This window comes from Oncorhynchus keta, chromosome 34, assembly GCF_023373465.1.
Source record: "Oncorhynchus keta strain PuntledgeMale-10-30-2019 chromosome 34, Oket_V2, whole genome shotgun sequence".
In the NCBI taxonomy this organism is placed as follows: Eukaryota; Metazoa; Chordata; class Actinopteri; order Salmoniformes; family Salmonidae; genus Oncorhynchus; species Oncorhynchus keta.
Genome location: NC_068454.1, coordinates 59,765,067 through 59,790,834, shown reverse-complemented (window position 1 = coordinate 59,790,834; position 25,768 = coordinate 59,765,067). Strand labels below are relative to the sequence as shown.

General features: G+C 39.4%; 2 protein-coding genes across 7 annotated transcripts; one reads left to right on the top strand and one right to left on the bottom strand.

Moving 5' to 3' along the window:
* Positions 1-928: 928 nt before the first annotated feature.
* LOC118367393 (sialic acid-binding Ig-like lectin 9) lies at positions 929-16,160 on the bottom strand. 4 transcript variants are annotated; one of them, XM_035750819.2, is made up of 7 exons: positions 14,569-16,160; positions 14,362-14,445; positions 14,107-14,274; positions 13,476-13,805; positions 13,086-13,373; positions 11,331-11,442; positions 929-8,255 (listed from the first exon to the last, which is right to left on the bottom strand). In XM_035750819.2, exons 1-7 carry the CDS (start codon positions 14,633-14,635, stop codon positions 8,147-8,149), a joined length of 1,158 nt encoding a protein of 385 aa, XP_035606712.1. In that variant the 5' UTR covers positions 14,636-16,160; the 3' UTR covers positions 929-8,146. The 4 variants fall into 4 exon arrangements, 3 of the variants coding, with proteins under 3 accessions (XP_035606712.1, XP_035606709.1, XP_035606711.1); XM_035750816.2 differs by having other exon boundaries at positions 14,107-14,445; positions 14,569-14,688; positions 14,806-16,156; XM_035750818.2 differs by having other exon boundaries at positions 14,107-14,445; positions 14,569-14,652; positions 14,806-16,156.
* On the top strand, positions 13,163-25,043 carry LOC118367391 (sialic acid-binding Ig-like lectin 5). Of its 3 annotated transcripts, none has more exons than XM_035750808.2 (9): positions 13,163-13,286; positions 19,989-20,140; positions 20,320-20,697; positions 20,912-21,232; positions 21,479-21,736; positions 21,858-22,151; positions 22,327-22,453; positions 22,667-22,748; positions 22,900-25,043. In XM_035750808.2, the coding sequence occupies exons 2-9, from the start codon at positions 20,080-20,082 to the stop codon at positions 23,290-23,292; spliced, it is 1,914 nt and encodes a 637-aa protein (XP_035606701.1). In that variant the 5' UTR covers positions 13,163-13,286; positions 19,989-20,079; the 3' UTR covers positions 23,293-25,043. The 3 variants fall into 3 exon arrangements, with proteins under 3 accessions (XP_035606701.1, XP_035606702.1, XP_035606699.1); XM_035750809.2 differs by lacking the exon at positions 13,163-13,286 and adding an exon at positions 13,292-13,420; XM_035750806.2 differs by lacking the exon at positions 13,163-13,286 and adding an exon at positions 17,866-18,088.
* The last annotated feature ends 725 nt before the right edge of the window (positions 25,044-25,768 follow it).

The window sequence follows — 25,768 nt, the reverse complement described above, 5'->3', positions numbered from 1 at the left end:
ACATTGCTGAAGATTCCTGTAGATTCCTTCACCTGTCAATTTGCACTCTGCCACTGTGGCATTCTCTGACTTCAATATACACTACTGTTCAAAAGTTTGGGGTCACTTAGAAATGTCCTTGTTTTTGAAAGAAAAGCACATTTTTTGTCCATTAAAATCAAATCAAATACAGATCAGAATTACAGACATTGTTAATGTTGTAAATGACTATTGTAGCTGATTTTTAATTGAATATCTACATAGGTGTACAGAGGCCCATTATCAGCAACCATCACTCCTGTGTTCCAAAGGCACGTTGTGTTAGCTAATCCAAGTTGATCATTTTAAGACTAACATAACTTTCTTATGAAACTCGTCCGTCTGTTCTTGTTCTGAGAAATGAAGGCTATTCCATGCAATAAATTGCCAAGAAACTGAAGATCTCGTACAACGCTGTGTACTTCTCCCTTCACAGAACAGCGCAAACTGGCTCTAACCAGAATAGAAAGAGGAGTGGGATGCCCCGGTGCACAACTGAGCAAGAGGACAAGTACATAAGAGTGTCTAGTTTGAGAAACAGATGCCTCACAAGTCCTCAACTGGCAGCTTCCTTAAATAGTACCGGCAAAAAACAGTCTCAACATCAATAGTGAAGAGGCGACTCCGGGATGCTGGCCTTCTAGGCAGAGTTGCAAAGAAAAAGCCATATCTCAGACTGGCCAATAAAAAGAAAAGATTAAGATGGGCAAAAAAACACAGACACTGGACAGAGGAACTCTGCCTAGAAGGCCATCATCTCGGAGTCGCCTCTTCACTGTTGATGTTGAGACTGGAGTTTTGCGGGTACTATTTAATGAAGCTGCCAGTCAGAATCCTGCAATCTTTCTTTAATCTTTCTGCAACGTACCACTGTTATTACTTAATGACAATATGAGCTCTATGATGATGTTTGATCACTCTCTTTATTTTACAAGTCTGTCCCGCCTCAAGCAAAGCCATCTTTCTTTGGTTCCAAACAACAAATAAAGTAAACAACAGAGAATGTGACCCGCTCAGTTTATCTATATAGTGTGTTATCTGTTCTCTCATACCCAAAACAGTAAGGAAAATACACCCCAAATACATTCTATATCTCCATGTATTAGTATGACTTTATTAATACAGTATTTACCAGTTATTCCTCCCACACCAGCCCTCATTGTTTGCAGAAGCGACATCACACAAAGCATTTTTAAAACCACTTCACTTGATAATATTTGCAACTGTGGTATGGAACGCTGTTTGGGTCTTGGCGTGTCAAAAAATAATACACGTCAAATAACAAATAACACTAAATAAGCTTGTTGACCAATCAGGACCTGAATATGATGCATGTCACATAACAAATAACACTAAACAAGCTTGTTAACCAATCAGGACCTGAATATGATGCACGTCACGTAATAATTGAACGCATTAAATCATTTTTTATGTATTTATTACACATTGATTACACTATCAGTCGTATTTCATATGCTATGATACTGGTAAAGTTCCCATCTACTTCCATGACCCAAGTCTTTTCTTGCAAAAAAATATATATCTTGTAAATTCAAATTCTTGTAAATTCAGGTAAATCAAGTGATGATCAGAAAGGGGAGCCAACTGATGATCTACATCTATAACAAATTGTAACAAAAAAGGGGAAATTAGGAATAAATCTATTCTAGATTTATGTGACAAATATAAAGTCAGAGTGGTAGCTATTAAACGCGCCAAAGAGCTGATGCAATTAAAGAACCTTAGAGAAAAGGAGATGAGCAAGCTTGACAGTTTTCTAAAGAAAGATAATCTATCTGAAGAAGAGGAGTCTATGTTCAATTCTTTACAACTAGAATTAGAACAGCCTTACACGGATCTGGCAAAGGGCGCCTTTGTAAGGTCAAGAGCAAAATGGATTGAAGAGGGGGAAAAACACTAGTTACTTTTTTGCACTTGAAAAGAGAAACTACAAAAGAAAACGTATAACTGCACTCAAAACTAATGATGTTTTATGCAAAGATCCCATTACAATATCATCATTTGTCAATTCCTTTTATGAAAACCTTAACAGCTCTCAATTTCAGGAAGATGGTTGTGAAAGCTACATTTGCCACATTCATAATTATGTCCCTGTAATTGAGGATGATTTCCACTCAGTTTGCGATTCACCTGTGTCAATTGAAGAAATTAGAGAGGCGCTGAATTCAATGAAAAAAGGGAAATCACCTGGCCCTGATGGCATGTCAGTTGAATTCTATAGACAGTATTGGGAGTTACGAGAAGACCCGATTTTCAATATGTTTCAAGATTGCATTAAAAATGGGGAAATGGTCTCCACTATGAAACAGGGTCTTATTTAATTGATTCCCCATAAAGATCCTTCTCTCATTGACAATTGGAGACCAATTACTTTATTAAATGTTGATTACAAATGGATTGCTCTGCTTTATGCCAAAAGATTAAAGAAAGGAATAGATACCATTATAAATGAGACCCAAACAGGACTTATGAAGGGCCGTCAGATAAGCTCTAACATTCGTTTAGTCTTGAACCTTATAGATTATTCAGATGCAATTGACTCAGATACGGTTGTCCTATTTTTGGACTCCTGTAAAGCCTTTGACACAATTGAACATGAATTTCTCTTTAGGTCTCTTAAACTTTTTGGATTTGGTGAAAATTGTATTAAAATAATTTTCATGTTTTACAAAGATATAAATAGTTATGTGCTACTAAACCTTAATACTTCCAAAAGATTCAGTATCAACAGAAGTGCACGACAGGGATGCCCAATTTCGCCATTTTTATTCATTTTGGTTGTGGAACTTCTATCTCTAGATATTCTGAATAATACAAATTTGTATGGCTTAACCATTTTTAACAAAGAAATCAAAATCTCAGAACTGGCTGATGATACTACTATTTTCTTAAGAGACAAATACCAGGTCGCCCCATGCCCTTAATGCTATAACTGCATTTTCTGTTGCATCAGGATTAATGCTGAATGTTTCTAAATGTGAAATCTTATGTTTATTTGACTCGGGTGATGAAGAAATAGAAAATATTCCTGTAAATGATATATTCCTGTTAAATATTTAGGAATACATCTGTCAAAAAACCACTTTGTCAGACAACATTTGAATTTCTCTCCTAAAATTAAGAGAATTAAAAAATATATTTAATAATTGGCTAAAAAGAGATCTTTCTATACTTGGGAGAGTACTTCTGTCCAAGACAGAGGGACTGTCTCATTTTGTTTACCCCTCATTATTATTATGTGTAAATCCAGCTACTTATAAAGAGATTAATAAGACCTTTCTTGACTTCATCTGGAAAAATAAGTCTCACAAACTAAAAAAATCTGTCCTTTCAAACAAAAGAGCTGAAGGCGGTCTAGATTTGTTGGATTTTGCTGACGTAAATAACACTTTCAAGATAAACTGGTTGAAAACATGTTTGATCAATACTGATTCAATATGGTATTTCATTCCAAATAACGTGTTTAATAAATTGGAGGTCTTCAATTTTTATTGCAATGTAATTATATTCCTTAAAGATTACCTGCTAAATTTGGCTAGGTTTCACCAACAAGCTTTAATGGCCTGGAAAATATGTTTCCTGCACAATTTTTCCCCACACAAAGCTCTTTTGTGGAATAATTCAGACATAACTGTAAGGAATAAGTCATTGTTCTACCCCAGCTGGCATGAGAGGAATATTGACTTTGTTCTTGATATTTTCGACAACAAGGGTAATATTCTCACATATGAACAATTTATAACATTCAAAGAGTTTTCAATACCTTTCAGATAGTTTATTTCTGTGATCAAAGCTGTTTCCAGTGGTCTAACTACACTTATGAAAACTCATCTTCATTTTTGGAATGATCACAAAGTTTATCCAGAACTCAGATTGGAAGGTGTGGGCTTTCTTGAGGGATCGTGTTCTCATAAATATATAAGACAAATTCTTCATTCACAAAACCAACTTACACCGAGAGGAAGGTTTTTCTGGAACATGCTTATTCCTGACATTGTTTGGTAAAATGCATGGTTAAGGCCTTACAAATACTGTATACCAAACAAAGTAAAGGAAGTGCATTTCAAAATTTTACATAAGATATACCCATGTAATTCTATGATGTCCAAATGTATAGCTATTGATGATATATGCGTTTTCTGTGAAAAAGAAGATTAGAATCTGTCTCACTTGTTCTTTGAATGTAAATTTGTGTCAGAATTGATGGAAAACCTTGCAAAATACTTATTTAGCATTATGAACACTGCCTATGTTTTTGACATGAAAGATACAATATGTTACTATTGCAATGATAACAAGACCACTGAAATGATTGTTAATTATTTTAATTTTTTTGCCAAATACTTTATACACAAACAAAATTCCAAATTCTATACCAAAATTACAAATTTTTCTGATTGAATTAAATTATCTTATTAAAACATTAACCCAAGTGAATAACAACAAGAATAACATATTCCTGAATCATTATAATAAGATATTTTCAGAGTTAATACAATTGCACTAAAATAGTTTATTTTTTGTATTATTTTATATAATTTTTTGTATGTTTGAGTATTTTCTTGTTAATACCTGTGTTTTGTTTTATTAGACATGTTTGATGTAGCAATGTAAGTTGATTTTTGTATTATGAATAAAACATATATTTTATAAAAAATAATATAAAAGATGTTGGTAAAGTTGTCTCTGCGCACCTACAGTGCTGGTCATAAACAAAGCTAGCTAGCTCATTGATGCAATCAATGTTCTTCCCCAAAAACATAGCAAAACGAAATAATCTGTTTTCTGTAGCTATAGTAGCTAGCTAACTATATAGCTAGGTGTCATCATCTAAAATAACCCTAATTTATAAGACAGTTCTTATTTGATTAATGGTGGTCGGGCCCATCTATGTGTAGCTAGCCACAATAAGAATTAGCCACAATAGTGGATTTTGCGGTTAGCCTTCAAAATAAAAGTATGTCATTGACAGTGATGCAAATTAATACAAATAGTAGAATTATGCCATAATTTAAGAGATGATGCCAAAAGAGGTTGGAATGCTGTTATATAAAATCAACAAAAGACAATCATTTGTTAATTTGACAAAAATCTGTTGAAATCACACTGGATGGATTATACTTTAGATTTGCATTGGGGGCATACTAAACCAAGGTGGTGTAGCAGTGGGGATGTCTGTTTTGATTGTCTTGTCCTGTCCCTTGTATATATCAGTTTTCTTCATATATATATTTCATATATATTTGTATAATTATTTTTACATTTGCACACACTGTACATAACTTTTTCTAGTTTTATTTATTTTGTGTTATTGACTGTGCGTTTGTTTATGTGTAACTCTCTGTTGTTGTTTTTGTCGCACTGCTTTGCTTTATCTTGGCCAGGTCGCAGTTGTAAATGAGAACTTTTTCTCAACTGGCCTACCCGGTTAAATAAAAGTGAATTAAATAGTTATTTCACAGTACAGCTTTACCTATAGATTGTGGATCAATGACATGGGGTCTCAGTCTACTCAGGACACCCAGAGAACATTATCGTCGTACTGTAGCTCTTATTGCTGGACTCTGAAACAACTGAACTGAGACACATTTATTGTCAAGCTATGTATATTGAACACTATTCCAGAGGAAAAACAATACCACGTGGATGTTTTGGAGTCTGATAAGGAGGACTCTGAGGAGGACGTTGGGAAAAATATATTGAGTATTGAGTAGACTGATACCCTATTTCATTGATCCCCAATCCTTAGGTAAAGCTGTACAGTACAATATGAATGTCAATACACACAATAAGATGACTGGGGAGGCGATTTCACACAGTCACAGTCCCGCAATAAGAGCTACAACACTAATATTTGAGTAAACTCTTCACAGTCGTGTTCTGTGGGTGTCACCGAGTAGACTGATACCCCATTTCATTGCTTCACATTCCAACCCTGGGTCTCGACCCCGCCCTGTGCAACTGGGTACTGGACTTCCTGACGGGCTGCCCCCAGGTGGTGAGGGTAGGCAACAACATCTCCTCCCCGCTGATCCTCAACACAGGGGCCCCACAAGGGTGCGTTCTGAGCCCTCTCCTGTACTCCCTGTTCACCCACGACTGCGTGGCCACGCACGCCTCCAACTCAATCATCAAGTTTGCGGACGACACAACAGTGGTAGGCTTGATTACCAACAACGACGAGACGGCCTACAGGGAGGAGGTGAGGGCCCTCGGAGTGTGGTGTCAGGAAAATAACCTAACACTCAACGTCAACAAAACTAAGGAGATGATTGTGGACTTCAGGAAACAGCAGAGGGAACACCCCCCTATCCACATCGATGGAACAGTAGTGGAGAGGGTAGCTAGTTTTAAGTTCCTCGGCATACACATCACAGACAAACTGAATTGGTCCACTCACACTGACAGCGTCGTGAAGAAGGCGCAGCAGCGCCTCTTCAACCTCAGGAGGCTGAAGAAATTCGGCTTGTCACCAAAAGCACTCACAAACTTCTACAGATGCACAATCGAGAGCATCCTGGCGGGCTGTATCACCGCCTGGTACGGCAACTGCTCCGCCCTCAACCGTAAGGCTCTCCAGAGGGTAGTGAGGACTGCACAACGCATCACCGGGGGCAAACTACCTGCCCTCCAGGACACCTACACCACCCGATGTTACAGGAAGGCCATAAAGATCATCAAGGACATCAACCACCCGAACCACTGCCTGTTCACCCCGCTATCATCCAGAAGGCGAGGTCAGTACAGGTGCATCAAAGCTGGGACCGAGAGACTGAAAAACAGCTTCTATCTCAAGGCCATCAGACTGTTAAACAGCCACCACTAACATTGAGTGGCTGCTGCCAACACACTGTCATTGACACTGACCCAACTCCAGCCACTTTAATAATGGAAATTGATGGGAAATGATGTAAATATATCACTAGCCACTTTAAACAATGCTACCTTATATAATGTTACTTACCCTACATTATTCATCTCATATGCATATGTATATACTGTACTCTACATCATCGACTGCATCCTTATGTATCACTAGCCACTTTAACTATGCCACTTTGTTTACTTTGTCTAAACACTCATCTCATATGTATATACTGTACTCGATACCATCTACTGTATGCTGCTCTGTACCATCACTCATTGATATATCCTTATGTACATATTCCTTATCCCCTTACACTGTGTATAAGACAGTAGTTTTGGAATTGTTAGTTAGATTACTTGTTGGTTATCACTGCATTGTCGGAACTAGAAGCACAAGCATTTCGCTACACTCGCATTAACATCTGCTAACCATGTGTATGTGACAAATAAAATTTGATTTGATTTGATTTGAACCTTGTTTAACATGATCTAATCTAAATATGGCACGATTCCACTAGTTGTTACCTTCAGCATCACTTTCAAAGAGGAACTTTTATTTTGAAGTCAAATGGCAAATTCCACTATTGTGCCTACTCCTTATTGTGGCTAGCTTCATAACACATAACCCGGTCTGGTGGAGCCTCATGAAGCTAGCTGGCAGTATATAACGTTAACTTTGGGCACCAGGGTTTAGGAGCTGGCTTGCTATTTCTTGTCATGAACTGAAGTTCAATTTCAACAGGCGAACAACACCTCTTGCTGGGGACTAAGCTAAAGCTAGCTGCTAGCCCAGAAGTTGCGGTCCAACACAACATTCTACAATTAAATTGTTTTTTTTTACATGTCAAATTAAAAGCTTATTCAATGTGTCAAATAGTGTTATTTGATGTGTATCTTTTTTGACACGGAAAGACCCAAACGGCGTTCCATACTGTGGTACCTTGATTATCTGCATACCATTTTGATTAACATAGTTGAACATGAGGAAGATAACACTAACTTGTAGCTTCCGTATGTGCTTTTACAGAAAAACTGTTACAATTTAGTCATTTTTTTGTGCATAAATCCTGAGACATTATTCAGAAAATAGGTTGAATTCATTCACATCAAAATGTTTTCAGGGCTCAAGCAACAACAACAAAAAGTATAGCAATAGAAAATAATTGAAATTGAAATAAAAGAGCAAAATCAAGCAGAACCAAACGCTAAAATAAAGTAGAAGGTTATCACAAGCAGAGGATCAATGGGGATTCGGGGAGATGATGTCATATTCAGGAGACACGTCTGCCTTGTCCAATGAGATGTAGGTACTATCTTCTTCTTTTGCTCTCTTCTGTCCACCCTTTTTGCTATTTAAGTCACAAAAACATTGTTCTCTGAGATGATTTTAGGGTCAATTTGTGCAGAACTGAAAATAATAACATAAAGGAAACATCTACTGTACAATATGTTGCAACCTGTTATTTAAGATTAAGATCACTTTAATGGTCAGTTGCACACAACAAGGCAGGCTAATGTAAGGTAGCTAATGAATTTGCTAGCTTAGTAAAGTAGGTGTATATTAATGATTATATAGTTCATGTAAGTACACATGCAATCATAATTGACAGTTGTGTATATAAAGCACCCACAAGCTACCGGTGGCAGTAATCTTGGAATGAATGAGTGATGAATTTACGGGCTAGGGCGGCCCATTTAAACCTCTTGAGTGTAGGGGGCAGTATTTTGATGTTTGGATGAAAAACATACCCAAATGAAACTGCCTATTTCTCAGGCCAAGAATCTAGAATGTGCATATAATTGTCAGATTAGGATAGAAAACACTCTAAAGTTTCCAAAACCGTCAAAATAATGTCTGTGAGTATAACAGAACTGATATTGCAGGTGAAAACCTGAGGAAAATCCAACCCGGACGGGTTGTTTTTCCTGAAAGCTCTCTGTTCCATAGCTTGCCTTCGCTCCATTTAAAGGGATATCAACCAGATTCATTTTCCTATGGCTTCCCCATGGTGTGAACAGTGTTTAGACATAGTTTCAGGCTTTTATTTTGGAAAATGAGCGAGAAAGATCACATCGCGTAAGGGGATGGCTGGGTGCCAGCAGCGTTTTGCATGCGCAACAGCTTGGAGCAGCCATTTTCTCTCTCTCTCCTATTGTAGAAGCTACAGTCCCGGTTGATATATTATCGGTTATATATTGTAAAAACAACCTGAGGGTTGATTATAAAAAACTTTAACATGTTTCTACGAACATTACGGATACTATTTGGAATTTTCGTCTGCGATGTCGTGACCGCTCGAGCCTGTGGATTTCTGAACGCGCCAACCAAATGGAGGTATTTTGGATATAAAGATAATCTTTATGGAACAAAAGGAACATTTATTGTGTAACTGGGAGTCTCGTGAGTGCAAACATCCGAAGATCATCAAAGGTAAGCGATTTTTCATTTATTGCTTTTCTGACTTTTGTGACCTTGGCTGCTAGCTGTTTGTAATATTTTGTCTACTGAGAGAGATGTCCTTACATAAACACTTGGTATGCTTTCGCCGAAAAGCTTTATTGAAAACTGACACGCCAGGTGGATTAACAACAAGCTAAGCTGTGTTTTGCTATATTGCACTTGTCATTTCATGAACATTTTATATTTTTTGTAATTTAATTTGAATTTGGAGCTCTGAAATTCAGCGGATGTTGACGAAAATGATTCCGCTAACGGGATGGGTGCATCAAGAAGTTTTTAAGAATCATTCCTTCCTTCCTCGCCCCTTGCCCTGTAAGTGTAATTGGAGGGCTGAGGGGATATGGCCTGTAGTCCGAACACTTAAAAGACAAATCCTATCCTCTCAGCCTTCAAATTAAGTGGATACTTCTAATGATGTATTATGACGTCTGACGAGTATACACTTGCAGGGAAAGGGGCGAGGGATGAAGGGATGATTTTTAAATGGACCACCCTTGGCCGGAAATTTGTCACTCGTTCGTCCCACGATGATTGTGTTTTCAGCCATCGGTAGCTTGTGGGTGCTTTACTGTATATGCACTACAGTCAATTACGAGTGCATGTCTACTTATATTAAATATATCATTATTAATATACACCTACTGTATGATAGCTAGCAAATTAATTAGCTATATAACGTTAGTCTGCTTAGCTGGAACTGTACGGGGGCTGTTGTTTTGGGGAGCTGTTGTTTTGTGGCGATTTTCAAGGGCACAACCGCAGGCAATGGCATCAAGGATTTGATACCAGCAACCCTCCGGTTGCTAGTTGACTTTCCACCAGACTTTTCAAATCGGACCAGGCATTAGAACTGGCAACTCTCCGCTAGGCGGTTAGAGAGGTTAGGTGTTCTCTGGTTGCAACTTTCAGTTAGCCAAACAGAGATAAAAAGTTTTCCTTGATTATAATTTACCCAGTGGTCTAGAGCACTGAAGTAAAAAATAATTTAAAGTACTACTTAAGTACTTTTTGGGGGTATCTGTACTTTACTTTAGTGTTCATATTTTTGACGACTTTTACTTTTACTTCACTACATTCCTAAAGGAAATTATGTACTTTTACTCCATACATTTTCCCTGACCCCCAAAAGGACTTGGTACATTTTGAATGCTTAGCAGGACAGAAAATTGTCAAATTCGCACACATATCAAGAGAACAGCTCTGGTCATCCCTACTGCCACTGATCTGGCGGACTCACTAAAACACAAATGCTTTGTTTGTAAATTATGTCTGAGTGTTGGAGTGTGACCCTGGCTATCCGTAAATAAAGAAAACAAGACAATTGTGGGGCCTGGTTTGCTTAATATAATGAATTTTAGATGTGTTTGTACTTTAAATATATATTTTTGAACCCTTTTTTGTGCTATCCAATTGTGCTATCCAAAAGTACAGACTCAGGTGAAGGTGAAGGTCAAGAACCGCACATGGTCCACCAAAGGAATCACTAGTGCGTGTTGGGACAAGGACATCCCAGCCGGCCAAACCCCTAACCTGGACGACGCTGGCCCAGTTGTGCGCCGCCCCATGGGTCTCCCGGTCACAGCCAGCTGTGCCAGAGCCTGCGCTTGAACGCAGAATCTCTAGTGGCACAACTAATACTGTGATGCAGTGCCTTAGACCACTGCGCCACTCGAGAGGGCTTTTACTTTTGACACTTAAGTATATTTAAAACCAAATACTTTTAGACTTTTACTCAAGTTGTACTTTACTTGAGTCATTTTCTATGAAGGTATCTTTACTTTTACTCAAGTATGAGATTTGGGTACCTTTTCCAACGCTGAATTTACCTCGCTCAGACAGTCGTACCTTGCTTAACTTTTTGATTAAAAAAAGCTCAGTATAACAATGATAAGCATTTTATGCCACCTGAATTTATGCCGTATGTCCTCATGTATGAAACTGTGGGATTGTAATGTTTTCTTACCATTTACAAGCGCTGGTCAGATAGACAAGGAGGGCCACATTAAGGCTGAGGGACAAGCCAACGATTATCCAGGGAAAGACTGCAACATCCCTCTTCTCTGACCCAGGGATATCTATGGGAAGTGATACAAATTCATTGGTACAAAAACACTTTGTTTAATTGATCCAACACTATTCTACTTTTTACTCTTTACTCCACTAGTTAGGTTTCCATCCAATTGGCGACAGATTTTCATGCAGAATCAAATGTGCAAACGAACTTGTTTCAGATATAATCAGTGTGTGATGACGCAGTCCACACAAAATGTTGTTTTTCACTTAAGTTGTCATTTACCTAATAACTTTAGCGATAGTTTTATAAAAAAAACTGTTGCGGTAAATAGCAAATGTGCCTAATCTGATTTTGGCACATGCATAAAGACTAACAGCTCACATATACAGTGCGGGAAGGCTGTGCTGGTTGGCTAGTCTACATGATGAAATGATCATTGATAGGAGCGAGAATATTTATCTTCGTCAAAAGGCAGTCAAGCAAAGAATCATGTCATTAGAATAAGACCCTCGATATTTATTTCAAAGTAGCATCAGGATAACTGTGCACCACCCTGTGAAGTTCATCATTGATTTCATTTGTAGCCTAATAAACTGCTTGGTTTCCTGAATCGTATTGGAGGACCACACACCATATCATATACTTCGATATTATGGTGGTTATTTCAATATTTGCGCATAAAGGCGTTTCCACTGCCATTTCTCGCATAGATATCCCACCATGTCGAACGAACAAATGATCTGTCTGCATTTATAAAATTGTATCGAAACTTCCTGTTTCCATCACAGATGTCATACTTTTTTAAATCCGGTATGACTTTACTATCATAAAAATTGTGGATGGAAATGTGGTATCTGACATACACTACATTACCAGAAGTAAGTGGACACCTGCTCGTCAAACATCTCATTCCAAAATCATGGGCTTTAATATGGAGTTGGTCCCCCATTTGCTGCTATGATAGCCTCCACAACAGCCTCCACTTCTGGGAAGGCTTTCCACTACATGTTGGAACATTGCTGCGGGGACATACTTCCATTCAGCCACAAGACCATTAGTGAGGTCGAGCACTGATGTTGGGTGATTAGGCTTGGTTCGCAATCGGTGTTCCAATTCATCCCAAAGATGTTCGATGGGGTTGAGGTCAGGGCTCAGTGCAGGCCAGTCAAGTTCTTCCACACCGATCTCAACAAATCATTTCTGTATGGACTTCGCTTTGTGCACTGGGGCATTGTCATGCTGAAACAGGAAAGGGCCTTCCCCAAACTTGCAACAAAGTTGGAAGCACAGAATCGTCTAGAATGTCATTGTATGCTGTAGCGTTAAGATTTCCCTTCACTGGAACTAAAGGGCCTAGCCCGAACCATGAAACAATGTGCTTTATAAAGAGGTGATCATGAAACTATAGTTTTTTCAACTCTGCATAAACTGAGTATAAACAGCATATAATGATGAGTAGTCGCCTATTTATTACAAACATTGTTGAAGAAAAGTTCAAAATTAAATCACACTGCCACATTATAATGAGATGAATGGTGAATTTTGCACTTGACACAACTTTTGCACGATGAAAATGTCATCGTCTTTGTCGGTGTGATTTGAGCTGAATTTGAGCAGACTTGAATTGGTGATTCTTCTTCACTCAAATTGTGAAATGTAACACTGGTCCTATACATACATAGAATGTTCAACTGAAGAACTTACGTGTCAGGCTCCCTTCAGCTTGGTGTAGTACGGGGAATTCCATCTCGATCTGGCCAATTACATTTCTGCTGACACACTCCATGCTGCTGTTCTTGTATTCTGAGGCAGACATGGTGATGGTGCTGTTCACGGTTTGGGCACTCCTGGAGACGACGATACTGTAACTAATATAGACCCCTAACATTGGCCAAGCAATCACTGGTAAGGGAACCCCCTGACTGACACACACACAGGTCAGGACCTCTGCCTGGACCACACACACCGAGCCATTCAGGAACTTGGGACGGTCTAGGGAAGACAAATAAATACTTGTTTACCTAACAGAGACTTGAAGAGTAAGTACTGTAATGTATTTTGATAATGAGGGAATGCTCTGAAAGGTGAATGTACATTTTACTCTTAAAGTCACCGTTTTCTCCACAGTAATGTTGGCCTTCTTGTAGAAGCCCATACATGTGAGGTTGATGTTGTGATGTTCGGATTTAGGAGTGAAAGACAACTCAGCCACACTGAATACATGTTCTGCTGTTGATGGCTCCATTCTCCCCCAAAGCATGCCTAAGTTCTCTGTCCCTCTCCAGTCTATTCCAACAAAATCTTCTTCCAGTCTTTGCGGGCAGAGGTCATTTCGTTTGAGTGAATATACTTTGCAGGTCAGTGTGGCCCACTCTCCCTCTGTGAGAGGGGGTGTCTCCACAGTGGGCTTCTTCTGGGTTAGAGCTAAACAGAATTTGGCAAAGCTTGATCACTTTGACCATTCATTTTTCAAGCATTTTAATTCAGATTATGCTGTGATGTGAAGAACAAGATTATTATCATTTGGAGGTTCTGGATCAGTGACAAAATATGCTGCAATTTAACATTATTAGAATTCAGAGTGTGTAGGCTACATTTATTCTCACTTGGACACATAAGGTGATATTTTCATCAGGCAAAGACCAATACTGCAATACTCATTATAATCTGTAGTGCGATTTAAGAGAATGAAAGTAGTATATTGTTGACATAGTTTCTTACGTACCAGACACTGAGACTCGTACCCTCTCAGGAAAAACATGCATTTGATCATCTCCCCATGTTAACTTGAATCTATACTCGCTTTCTCCTTCTTGTTGGTCTTCGAGGAAAAAGCTGCAAGACCTTTCAGGACCTCTCAGGAACTGCCAAACAACACCGCACACCTCTGCATCTTTTTCAAATACAGGTGTAAGTGCATCTCCTTTGAACCAGACTCTTCGTACGTATTCAGTAATATTGCCTGGGTATGTGAATTTACATGCTATAGGAATGCACCGTCCAGCCTCTACTGTAACGTCTTGGGTCACTGTGATGGAGAAGTTTGTACCTGTCTCACGAGGCTCTAAAAATGTCCAGTATAGTAATACATTTAACAATTGACTCGCCAAAGCTTACAAAGAGAGTAATCTTATTCCAAAACATGTTACTATACTCTTTTGTCAAGTCGTAGAGCATTATACTGTACCTATGCACTGACTACAGCTTGCTGTTATGACCCAGCAGATAGCCACGGTGCAGATCTCAACCAGCATCTTCTTTTATCACAAGACTTAAGAAATCAGGGTTTATGAGATACAAATCTATGCTGTAATAGAGAGTATACAATTTATTTCCCTAAACAGCTAACCAAATGCACAAATGATTAATCACTTCATAATATGCTGACTTAATGACTTGTTTATATTGTTATAAATCAACTTACCACTCCCTACTGTGTACCAGCCCTCTGTCTGTCTCACTTAGCTCTCTGTTCGGTGGAGATATCTAAATATTTTCTGTCATTTCTGGCTGAGGGAAATGTAAAAATATCTGTAGAGGCCAGAGTCGAGAGTCAGTATCTATCTTTAGTTCCCCCTTTTCACAACATAATTTTGTGTTGAGACAATATAAACTGTTGCACAGTACAACACTGTGTTAATGTCAGTACAATTAGGAACGGAACAGTTGTAGAATATACTCAAGTCAGCATAGTAACCTAAAATACTGCATTAACATTCAGGCCCTTGGTATACTTGTTTGTTTAGTCTTTGAACTAATGCATGAGGGCAGTTCATATTTCAGATTAAAATAACTGTGCATATGGTTCACATTGGTCAGTTGTTTTATCCTGGGCATGTATTTTTAGTGCATCTCAATGTATTACAAAAACAACCAAATTCAAACCAAAAGTCATTGGTAGAGCATATACAACTTCAATATTTTATGCTGCTGGTTGATCTTTACTAATAGTTCACTAATATCTGACTCAACAGATATCTTTGGCCCCCATACACACTTAGGTAGTACAACTGATGTACGACGCATTTGACACCATGGTTGTGATAGCTGATATTTTTGTGATACAATAAAGAGTTCAAACAACCACTGCAGGCTTCCAACGCTTATGTAATTATATTTGTGCAGAAAACCCCCGTTTTATCACAACGATTGTGCCAAATGCAGTTGAGTATGTTTTACTTAGTTGTTAACCCACTTTAGGTTTACCCTAAATTTCCTTTCAATTCCATTCAGTTTGACTATGACTTACAATGGCTAGAACAACTCTACAAGGCTTTTAGTTTAGGTACCAACTGTGTGATTATCTGTAGTTTGGTGCATACTGATGAGAGACTTTGGAAGTCATTTGCAGGAGTAGCCAACAGGTTGAGGCTCATGCCACCAGAATTCAGCCCAAATGAAGCCATATCTAGAATCCTTTATAAAAGTCACGATAGCAGGTATTGTAAAGACAGTTTGCTATAATGTCCCTGCTGCAGAGTGATGCCTGCTCAGGAGACCTGTACTTTACGCCCTTTTTCAACAGCAGAAACACATATATTTCAGGGAACATGGTGTAGAGTTTAAACGGAAGTATTTACGAGAAGTTAAACCCCGCCTAACAAATATAGCAAAACTTTAGCACTTTAACTCAGTCTCAAAGTGTGAAGAGGAACTAAACTAGGGCCCACAGAGTGTTGTAAGGGTTGGTCAAACTCTGTGAAGATGCACTAACATGTCTGGTTAAAATACAATACAAATGTCATGGGAAACTGAGTTGAAGACCAAGAAGGCATAATGGCTTTTACGGTAATATTGTTTTTAGAGGAATTGCAGTAATGGTCAAATCTTTTTTTTACGTTAAAAAAATAATGCAACTGTGAAAGAGGAATCATCACTCTTCAAATGTGGGTCTGATATACATGTATAAGTGAATGATTGTGAAAGAAAAACAATCTAATTTGCTGCTGATTTTGAATAAGCTATAAAATCATCACAAAATACACTATTTTTTCAAAAGTATGTCGAAACTTCAAATTAGTGGATTCAGTTATTTCAGCCACACCTGTTTCTGACAAATGGAAAAATCGAACACACAGTCATGTTTGTCTATGTTTGTCTCCATAGACAAACATTGGCAGCAGAAGGGCCTTACTGAAGAGCTGAGTGACTTTCAACGTGGCACCATCATAGGGTGTCATATTTCCAACAAGTCAGTTGTCAAATTTCTGCCCTGCTCGAGCTGCCCTGTCAACTATACTTGCTGTTATTGTGAAGTGGAAATGTCTAGGAGCAACAATGGCTCAGCCGCAAATTGGTAGGCGTGTAGCGCTTAAAAATGGTCTGTCCTCAGATGCAACACTCACTACCGAGTTCCAAACTGCCTCTGGAAGCAGCGTCAACACAAGAACTGTTCATCGGGAGCTTCATGAAATGGGTTTCCATGGCCAAGCAGCCGCACACAAGCCTAAGATCACCATGCGCAATGCCAAGAGTCGGCTGGAGTGGTGTAAAGCTCTCCACCATTGGACTCTGAAGCAGAGGAAACACTTTATTTGGAGTGATGAATCATGCTTCACCATCTGGTAGTCCGACGGACATATCTGGGTTTGGCAGATGCCAGTAGAATGCTACCTGCCCCAATTCATTGTGCCAACTGTAAAGTTTGGTGGAGGACAAATAATGGTCTCGGGCTGTTTTCATGGTGCGGTCCATGCCCCTTAGCTCCAGTGAAGTGAAAGCTTAACGCTACAGCATACAATGACATTCTAGATGATTCTGTGCATCCAACTTTGTGGAAACAGTTTGGGGACGGCCCAAACCGGTCATGCAGTGTATATTGAGTACAAACCAGTAGCCTCTGATGTTAATAATGAACGGAATTCATAGTCAGTTGTGGAACTGAATGCATTCAACCAAAATCTGTCTTCTACATTAAACCCTATTTCGCAGATTTTTCCACTTTGGCTGCTTGGTTAATCAAACCAGCAACTTTTCAGTTACTGTCTCAACGCTTTTAAACTGTAGGCTACCTGTCGCTCATAATAAATGCATTCAGCATGCTTGTGAGTTAATGAAGAATATGTCAGCGAATGTGTTTTTAACTCATATAAAGGGAAGCACCCTTTTCTCAGCAGATCTTGCGTATTGGGGAAATGACTTGATCTATCAGACCACAGAGGGTTAAAAAAGAGAGAGAATATTGCAAGTGTATCTCTATCCAATGCAAGGCATTTTAAATATTATTCACATGTACTTGTTACAAACAGCCAATCTTGAAATATGGACACATTTTCTTGTATAAATCTTTCTTATGGTAAAATAAAACTGCATGTAAATACAAAAGGCATGGGTATTGCAGTGTGTGTTGGGATCGCAGTCTGTGGCTCAGTTGTTTGAGTACGGTGCTTGCAAAGCCTGGGTTGTGGGTTTGATTCCCACAGGGGACCAATACAGGAAAAAGTACAAAAATGCATTGACTCACTACTGTAAGTTTCTCTGGGTAAGAATGTCTGCTTAATGACTTAAATGTCAACCAAGTTGGTTTGATGGGTTGGTTGATTATGGTCTATATACAGTATGGCTGGGCGGTATACAGTACAGAGGGACTTCCTGGATTGCAGCACCAAGTTAGAGAGAGTAACAGAATGGGGACATGAAGTGACAGTTCACACCCATCAGAGAGACACAGGGCTCCTGATCAACAGGAGGAGAGAGCACACAGAGAGGTAATGTGCTGATTCAATCTAACTTTCTGCATGGATCGAAAGACAAGCAATTCAACCATTATATATTTTTGTTTTGTTACATTGAATGACTGTTAAAACTTGATTATGACTACTTAATGTAATGGTAATTTTCTATTAATCATTTAGGGCATTACATCACATTGCTTCATAAGGCTTTATATACAGTTGATGTCTGAGGTTTACTTAACTTGGGTCAAACATTTTGGGTAGCCTTCCACAAGCTTCCCACAATAAGTTGGGTGAATTTTGGCCCATTTCTCCTGACTGAGCTGATGTAACTGAGTCAGGTTTGAAGGCCTCCATGCTCGCACATGCTTTCTCACTTCTGCCCACAAGTTTTCAATAGGATTGAGGTCAGGGCTTTGTGATGGCCACTCCAATACCTTGACTTTGTTGTCCTTAAGCCATTTTGCCACAACGTTGGAAGTATGCTTGGGATCATTGTCCGTTTTGAAGCCCTGTTTGCGACCAAGCTTTAACTTCCTGACTGATGTCTTGAGATGTTGCTTCAATATAACCACATAATTTTCCTCCCTCATGATGCCATCTATTTTGTGAAGTGCACCAGTCCCCTTGCAGCAAAGCACCTCCACAACATGATGCTGCCACCCCCGTGCTTCACGCTTGGGATGATGTTCTTCAGCTTGCAAGCCTCCCCCTTTCCCTCCAAACATAACGATGGTCATTATGGCCAAACAGTTCTATTTTTGTTTCATTAGACTAGAAGACATTTATCCAAAAGTACAATCTTTGTCCCCATGTGCAATTGCAAACTGCAAACTTTTATGGCAGTTTTGGAGCAGTGGCTTCTTCCTTGGAGCAGCAGCAGCCTTTCAGGTTATGTCGATATAGGACTCGTTTTACTGTGGATATAGATACTTTTGTACCTGTTTCCTCCAGCATCTTCACAAGCTCATTTGCTGTGGTTCTGGAATTGATTTGCACTTTTTGCATCAAAGCACATTCATCTCTTGGAGACAAAACGTATATCCTTCCTGAGCGGTATGACGGCTGCGTGGTCCCATGGTGTTTATACTTGCATACTATTGTTTGTACAGATGAAGGTGGTATCTTCAGGCGTTTGGAAATTGCTCCCAAGGATGAACCAGACTTTTGGAGGTCTTGGCTGATTTCTTTTGATTTTCCCATGATGTCAAGCAAAGAGGCACTAAGTTTGAAGGTAGCCCTGAAAATACATCCACAGGTACACCTCCAATTGACTCAAATAAAATCAATCAGCCTATCAGAAGCTTCTAAAGCCATGACATAATTTTCTGGAATTTTCCAAGCTGTTTAAAGGCCCAGTCAACTTAGTGTATGTAAACGCTGCCCCGGTGGAATTGTGATACGGTGAAGTAAGTGAAATAATCTGTCTGTAAACAGTTGTTGGAAAGACTACTTGTGTCATGTCCTAACCGACTTGCCAAAACTATAGTTTGTTTAACAAGAAATTTGTGGAGTGGTTGAAAAACGAGTTTTAATGACTCCAATCTAAGTGTGTGTAAACTTCCGACTTCAACTGTAGCTTATTCATAAAGATTTATCGATGCAGTTAAAGATATTTTTGAGCAGTTATGAAAGCTTATGTTGGGCATTTTAATGTTTTATAGGGAGTCACTCATAAGGAGTTATAAATGTGCTTGGAATGCATTATGAAGAAGGTGCTCATAGGAACTGTGACCGTACATTTTTCTTTGACATACTCTCTAGGCATTACAGCAAAATACGCCTCAGTTGAATAAACATGCTAAGACGGTTGTTATGAATGACACTGTAGCACTCATAAAGATGTAATGAAACGTTAATATCGGATGTGTATTGCTATATGTTTTTATTATCACAACACCATTTCATATTCTATTTCACACTTGTGCTCCAGACCAGAAGACACAGACAGAGACAGTGACAAGAAGAGAAAGAGGAAAGAGACCCCGGTACTGTGATTGATTCATCAAGGCAGTGGAAACAGGATGTGGGTCCTCACCTCGGCAGCTCTACTTCTCTCTCTGACAGAGAGAGCCACATGCGATAGTAAGGTCCCCTTTATCACAACTAATGTTAATGTGATAATCATTAGTAGATGTGGTAGGAGTAGTGGTATGGTAAATATCTCAGTAGACACTATCTCATAAAACATGTTTACGAACAAGTGAATTAGTATCCAAGTGCTTTCTGTATTACTCATGACTGTATTAATTTCACTCCATCAGAACTGGCAGCACCACCAAAGGCATCACCCTGGACCATCACCTTCAGTCCAGAAGAAATAACAGCAGAGAAGGGACTATGTGCTGTTATTTCATGTACTTTCACTCACCCTGATAACTTCAAGCCTACCGCTGCAATATGGTTCAAGTGCCCTACAAGTGACAGATGTGATAAGGATGAAAACATAATTTTCCACTCTGAAACTCCCTCTAAAGCTCAGAAGAGTTATAAACAGAGAGTGTCTCTACTGGAGACTGATCTGACAAAGAAGAACTGTAGTGTGATCATCAACGACATCAGAAAGAATGATGCTGGAAAGTATCAATTCAGACTTCCAACTTCATATACATACCCGAAGAAAGTGACCATCACAGTGAGCGGTACTATGACTATTATTACCAGTTACAGGGACAACCTATTATTGTAGTTAATTGTATACAGTACAGACTTGCCAAGTTCCCCCTCAGGTCTCCCTTATTATAAAGTCCTATCATAAGAAGACATTACTGGGAAAACTCCCATTCAGAATCATCACATGCATGCTGCTCTCCTACGGATAAAACTCACTTCTGTGTTTGTATTTCCTGCCTCCAGCTCGGACCCAGAAGCCCTCAGTGTTGACTCCTCCTCTGACAGAGGGAGAACCAGCTACTCTGACCTGCACCGCCCCGGGGATGTGCTCTGGAACTCCTCCTAACATCACATGGACATGGAGAGGAACAGGAGACAACATCACTGAGCTCAGAGACAACATCACCATACAGGAGAGAGAGGACCTGACCACTGTGACAACAACCCACTTCTCAACGTTGACCTTTACCCCCTCAGCTGAACACCACAACATGATGGTTACGTGTCAAGTAACCTTCCAGAAAAAATATAAAATTGAAGAGACAGTAACTTTGAATGTGACATGTGAGTACCGCTTATCCTACATTTTACATTAAACACCTTATTCCAGAGAATCTTTGAAACCTAAGAATAACCTTGATAATAAGCAAATGATACAGTATGAAGACACCACCTGCAGTTATGTCATGGCTTTGACTTTTCCCCTTTTTAATCATGATCCATTGTTATTAGTCCCTCAACCAACATAGTCTGAATTTAGTGTATGTTTAAAAATACATCTGTACAATTAGAAACTCTTTGCACTTAAAGATGTGAAAGACCCCCAAATAACTGGACATGTAATGGTGAAGGAGGATGGTACCCTGGATCTGATCTGCAGTGTTGACAGTTACCCTCCATCTGATATCACTTGGAGTAAGAACGGGACAAGTGCCCCACTTCAGAATTACACTGAAAATGCCACTCTCACCATCTGCAATGTGACAAGAGAACATGCTGGGGAGTATGTGTGTACAGTTCAACACCTCAACAGGACTATGACAGCTTCCACTGTTGTCACTGTGATGTGTAAGTACTAACCTGACTGTAATATACAAACTCATGTCATATTTTATGATCTGGAATTACTCTGGCATGTTTTTAGCATCAATCTATCACTGATATCTCTCTCTTCACTGTCTTTTTCCAGACCTTCCCGTGATTCTTCCTGGCTCTGGGTGTGTGGACCAGGCAGAGGTCATGACCTGTGTGTGTGTCAGTCAGGGGGTTCCCTCACCCCTCATAGTGTGGCACCTGCTGGAGCTCAACACAGTGAGGTGCAGCCTCACTACGTCAGTGTTGAGTTCCTCAGTGAACAGCACCATCAGGCTGCCTGTTGGACACCACAACAACACCACTGTGGAGTGTGTCAGCAGCAATGTGGTGGGTGTAGTGAGAGAGAAGCTGCAGGTCACACAAAATAAGAGCCAAGAAAAGCAAAGAGGTAAATATGTATGTCAAGTTACTTGGCTAGAGAGTCACAGCTTCCCAATCCCACCCAATGTTTGTAATATTGAGGATGTTCTGTACATTTAGGCTTAGGGAAATTAATATTTTCTTCCAGAGGATATGAAGGAATGTGAGCCCCTTCTCATTCAGAGTTGTTGTTCTCTTTCTAGAGATGGAATGGGAAGGAATTATAGCTTTGCTGTCGGACCTAAAACTGATTACTGCATTTGTGGTTGGTGCAGCCCTCTCAGCCACCATCTGTTGTATCTTCCTGTGTTTGAAAGGGAAATGTAAAAGGTACATGCATTCTATTACTGATGTACAGTGTTAACTGAGTGTTGTTTTTAAAAAATACATTTCAGATTGTCTTTAGAAATTCAGATTTACTATCAAGAGAATCAGATATGTTGTCAAAAGTACCAACGCCTTTTGCACCATAATGTAATGGGCGTACTTACTAACCGCTCCAAGATACAGTTAGAGAAATGTCATTTGCAATATTTTCCTTAGACAAAAAGAGAGGATCCCAATGTACTCAGACTCCAAAAGTCCTTTCATGAACCTGGAGATGGTGACATGTGAAGACCAACAGGTGCAGTACCAGTTCCTTTCTTTATTCAGCTCTGCATACATTCAGTTATCAACTCATATTGGCATGTGAATGCTAAGACAGCATAAACAGATCTGGGATCACCGAGCTAACAAAAGACTCCTAACAGTACTTTCTGTCTTCTACTCCATAGACGGATGCAGGACCGGCTGTGGGGGGCGAACAGACCCCTCTGCAGTTGGAGCTGAGCGAGGGAGCTGAAAACGGAGGGCCCCAGACCAGTGGAGCCGCGGGAAAATTTGCCACAGGGGAAGAACTAAATGAAGTGGACTACGCCAGAATCAACTACTCCCTGCTGAAGAAGAAGACTCCTGAGGAGGCAGAGAAGAAGATCACTACCACAGAGACAGACTACGCCAAAATCAAAAGAGAGAAAAAGAAAGAAGGGGATGAAGATGGAAGAGAGGGGAGTGGTGTGAATATGGGGAAGGATGAGGAGAAAGAGAACAGTAAGCCAGCAGCAGAGTCAGATGAGGATACAGCGCTTTACTCCAACGTCAAGGCTATTATGGGTGGTGGTGAGTGACAAAGCAATTTTCGCTAGAAACATGGGGGAAAGCATACAGTATTAGCCATGGGGTCTTATATAATTTTCTGAGTCCGGATTGAGTTTTATGATGATACTGAGACTTTTGTTTAACTGTAATAGTAGTTTCGGTAAATGCTTTGTTTTACAGCGTTGTGTCAGCTGGTACTGTATGTTCCTGGTGGTTGTACAATTTCAATAAGAATATTTTCTAGTTGTACATAGAAGCAAGTTTTGGTAATGTTTTTCAAGGAAGTGTCATTTGACTTCTGTAATAATTCTGTTTTGTCACCACGAGGAAGGACTGACAAAGATGTGGTTTGGAAAAGGTAAAGACAAGTTGACTTGATTGTTGACTGATTGTTGACAACATGTAAAGTATATTTCTTCTCCAATGTTTATTGAAAATAAACATATTACATATTACAATATTAACATGGACGTGACATCAGTCAAAATAAGACATGCTATCAAGAACGAGTTAAAACTAGCTGAAACGAGCCACCTACGATTCCCTAGATGGCATCTTTGTGTCATTGCTGCTACTGTAGCTGTCTGGCCATCCAGAATCACGACAACACACGGCCTTCAGCCCCATTGAAGCGTGTGTATCGTTTGTGACATTGTCAGCTCACCACTATCTGAGAATATTTTTCTATTATAGGTGTTCATGATTTCAACATGATTTTATATACACTTTTTCCATTTGTTTGTTCTCTGAAATCTGTTCAAAACATGTATAAATGGTGTATTTCTTTTTTTGCTATTTCCAACCTACCATCAACACAAATTTCATTCAACAATAATTACAGGCTACCAATGGTATAAATCATGAATGGCCAACTTTGATGGGGGTGGGGGCCACAAAAAAATCTGAACTCGTCAGGGGGGCAGCAGTGGCTCGTGGGTCTGCTTAACAACATCCATACTCACACATGTAGTCAGAGCTGGCGGTAACCTTTTGGGGGCCCTAAGAAAAATGTTGTTTCCCCTACCTTGTGAGCACAACATTTTAGGGCCCCACTCTTGACCTCAAAAAAATTATTATTCTACACATTTTGCCATGGGACTTAGAGAAATGATGCAATACGTACACATTCTGTCAAGGGGTTCAGAGAAGATTTTGCCATTTTATTACTAATTTCATGCTATTTTACTTATTTTACCATGATTCATACATAAATAGCAAACATTCGGATAGTATACAACTTAAAAGCATAATGTACTTTTTTTCTGGCTAGTCCAAATTAGATCTATTTCTTGCATATTGCAGCATTATGCTGCGCTATGAGTATTCTATGTTCCGAAATATATAATCCAACCGCAAGGCGCTACAGAGGGAAATAGTACAAGTACATCACTTGGTCCAAGCTTCCTGCCATCCAGTACCTCTATATTAGGCGTGTCATATTAGGCGTTCTCTCTGCTATCACATGGTAAGCGGTACTGGAGTGCCAAGTCTAGGTCCAAACGGCTCTTTAACAGCTTCTACCCCCAAGCCATAACACTGCTGAACAATTAATCAAATGGCCACCCAGACTATTTTCCTAGCCACCACGCTTCCACATCTGCATTGCTTGCGGTTTGGGGTTTTAGGCTGGGTTTCTGTATAGCACCTTGTGAAATCGGCTGATGTAAAAAGGGCTTCATAAAGAAATTTGATTGATTGATTGATTTGCATTGACACCATTTATGAACAGAGCAGAACAATATCTCCTAGGTTCTTCCACAATAAATGATATTGAACTAGAGTACATTAATGAAGATTTTTTTTAAATGTATGTAACACAAGGGCAAACAAGTGTTGATTTATTTATGTGCCCACATTGAGCAACAATGCCTAATTTATCATAACCATTACAGATAGATCCTAACTGCTACATATACACTGAGTTCTCAAAACATTAAGAACATCTACTCTTTCCATGACAGACTGACCAGATTAAAGCTATGATCTCTTATTGATGTCACTTGTTATTAAATTCACTTCAATCAGTGTAGATGAAGAGGAGGAGACTGGTTAAAGAATGATTTTTAAGCCTTGAGAGAACTGAGACATGGAGACCTACAGCACCCGGTGTCACAGAAAGGCCAGAAAGATAAATCAAGGACAACAACCACCCGAGCCATGGCCTGTTCCCTTGCTATCATCCAGAAGGTGAGGTCAGTACAGGTGCATCAAAGCTGGGACCGAGAGTCTGAAAAATAGCTTCTATCTCAAGGACACCAGTCTGTTAAATAGCCATCACAAGCCGAGTAATAACCGGCTACTCAACCCTGCACCTCAACCCTGCACACAGACATGAAATCTCTGGCCACTTTAAATAATGGAACACTAGTCACTTTAATAAATGTTTACATACTACTTTACTCATCTCATATGTATATAATGTATTCTATTCTACTGTATTTAGTCAATGCCACTCCGACATTGTTAGTCCTAGTATTTATATATTTCTTTATTCCCTTCTTTTAC

Coding starts and splice junctions, on each gene's coding strand:
- LOC118367391 (XM_035750808.2), top strand. CDS start 20,080: ATGTGGGTCCTCACCTCGGCAGCTCTACTTCTCTCTCTGACAGAGAGA. Junction 21,737..21,857: donor CACTGTTGTCACTGTGATGT/GTAAGTACTAAC, acceptor GTCTTTTTCCAG/ACCTTCCCGTGATTCTTCCT. Junction 22,749..22,899: donor TGACATGTGAAGACCAACAG/GTGCAGTACCAG, acceptor TCTACTCCATAG/ACGGATGCAGGACCGGCTGT.
- LOC118367393 (XM_035750816.2), bottom strand. CDS start 14,635: ATGCTGGTTGAGATCTGCACCGTGGCTATCTGCTGGGTCATAACAGCA. Junction 14,446..14,568: donor AAGCTGTAGTCAGTGCATAG/GTACAGTATAAT, acceptor GGACATTTTTAG/AGCCTCGTGAGACAGGTACA. Junction 11,443..13,085: donor AGCTGAAGGGAGCCTGACAC/GTAAGTTCTTCA, acceptor CACTTCCCATAG/ATATCCCTGGGTCAGAGAAG.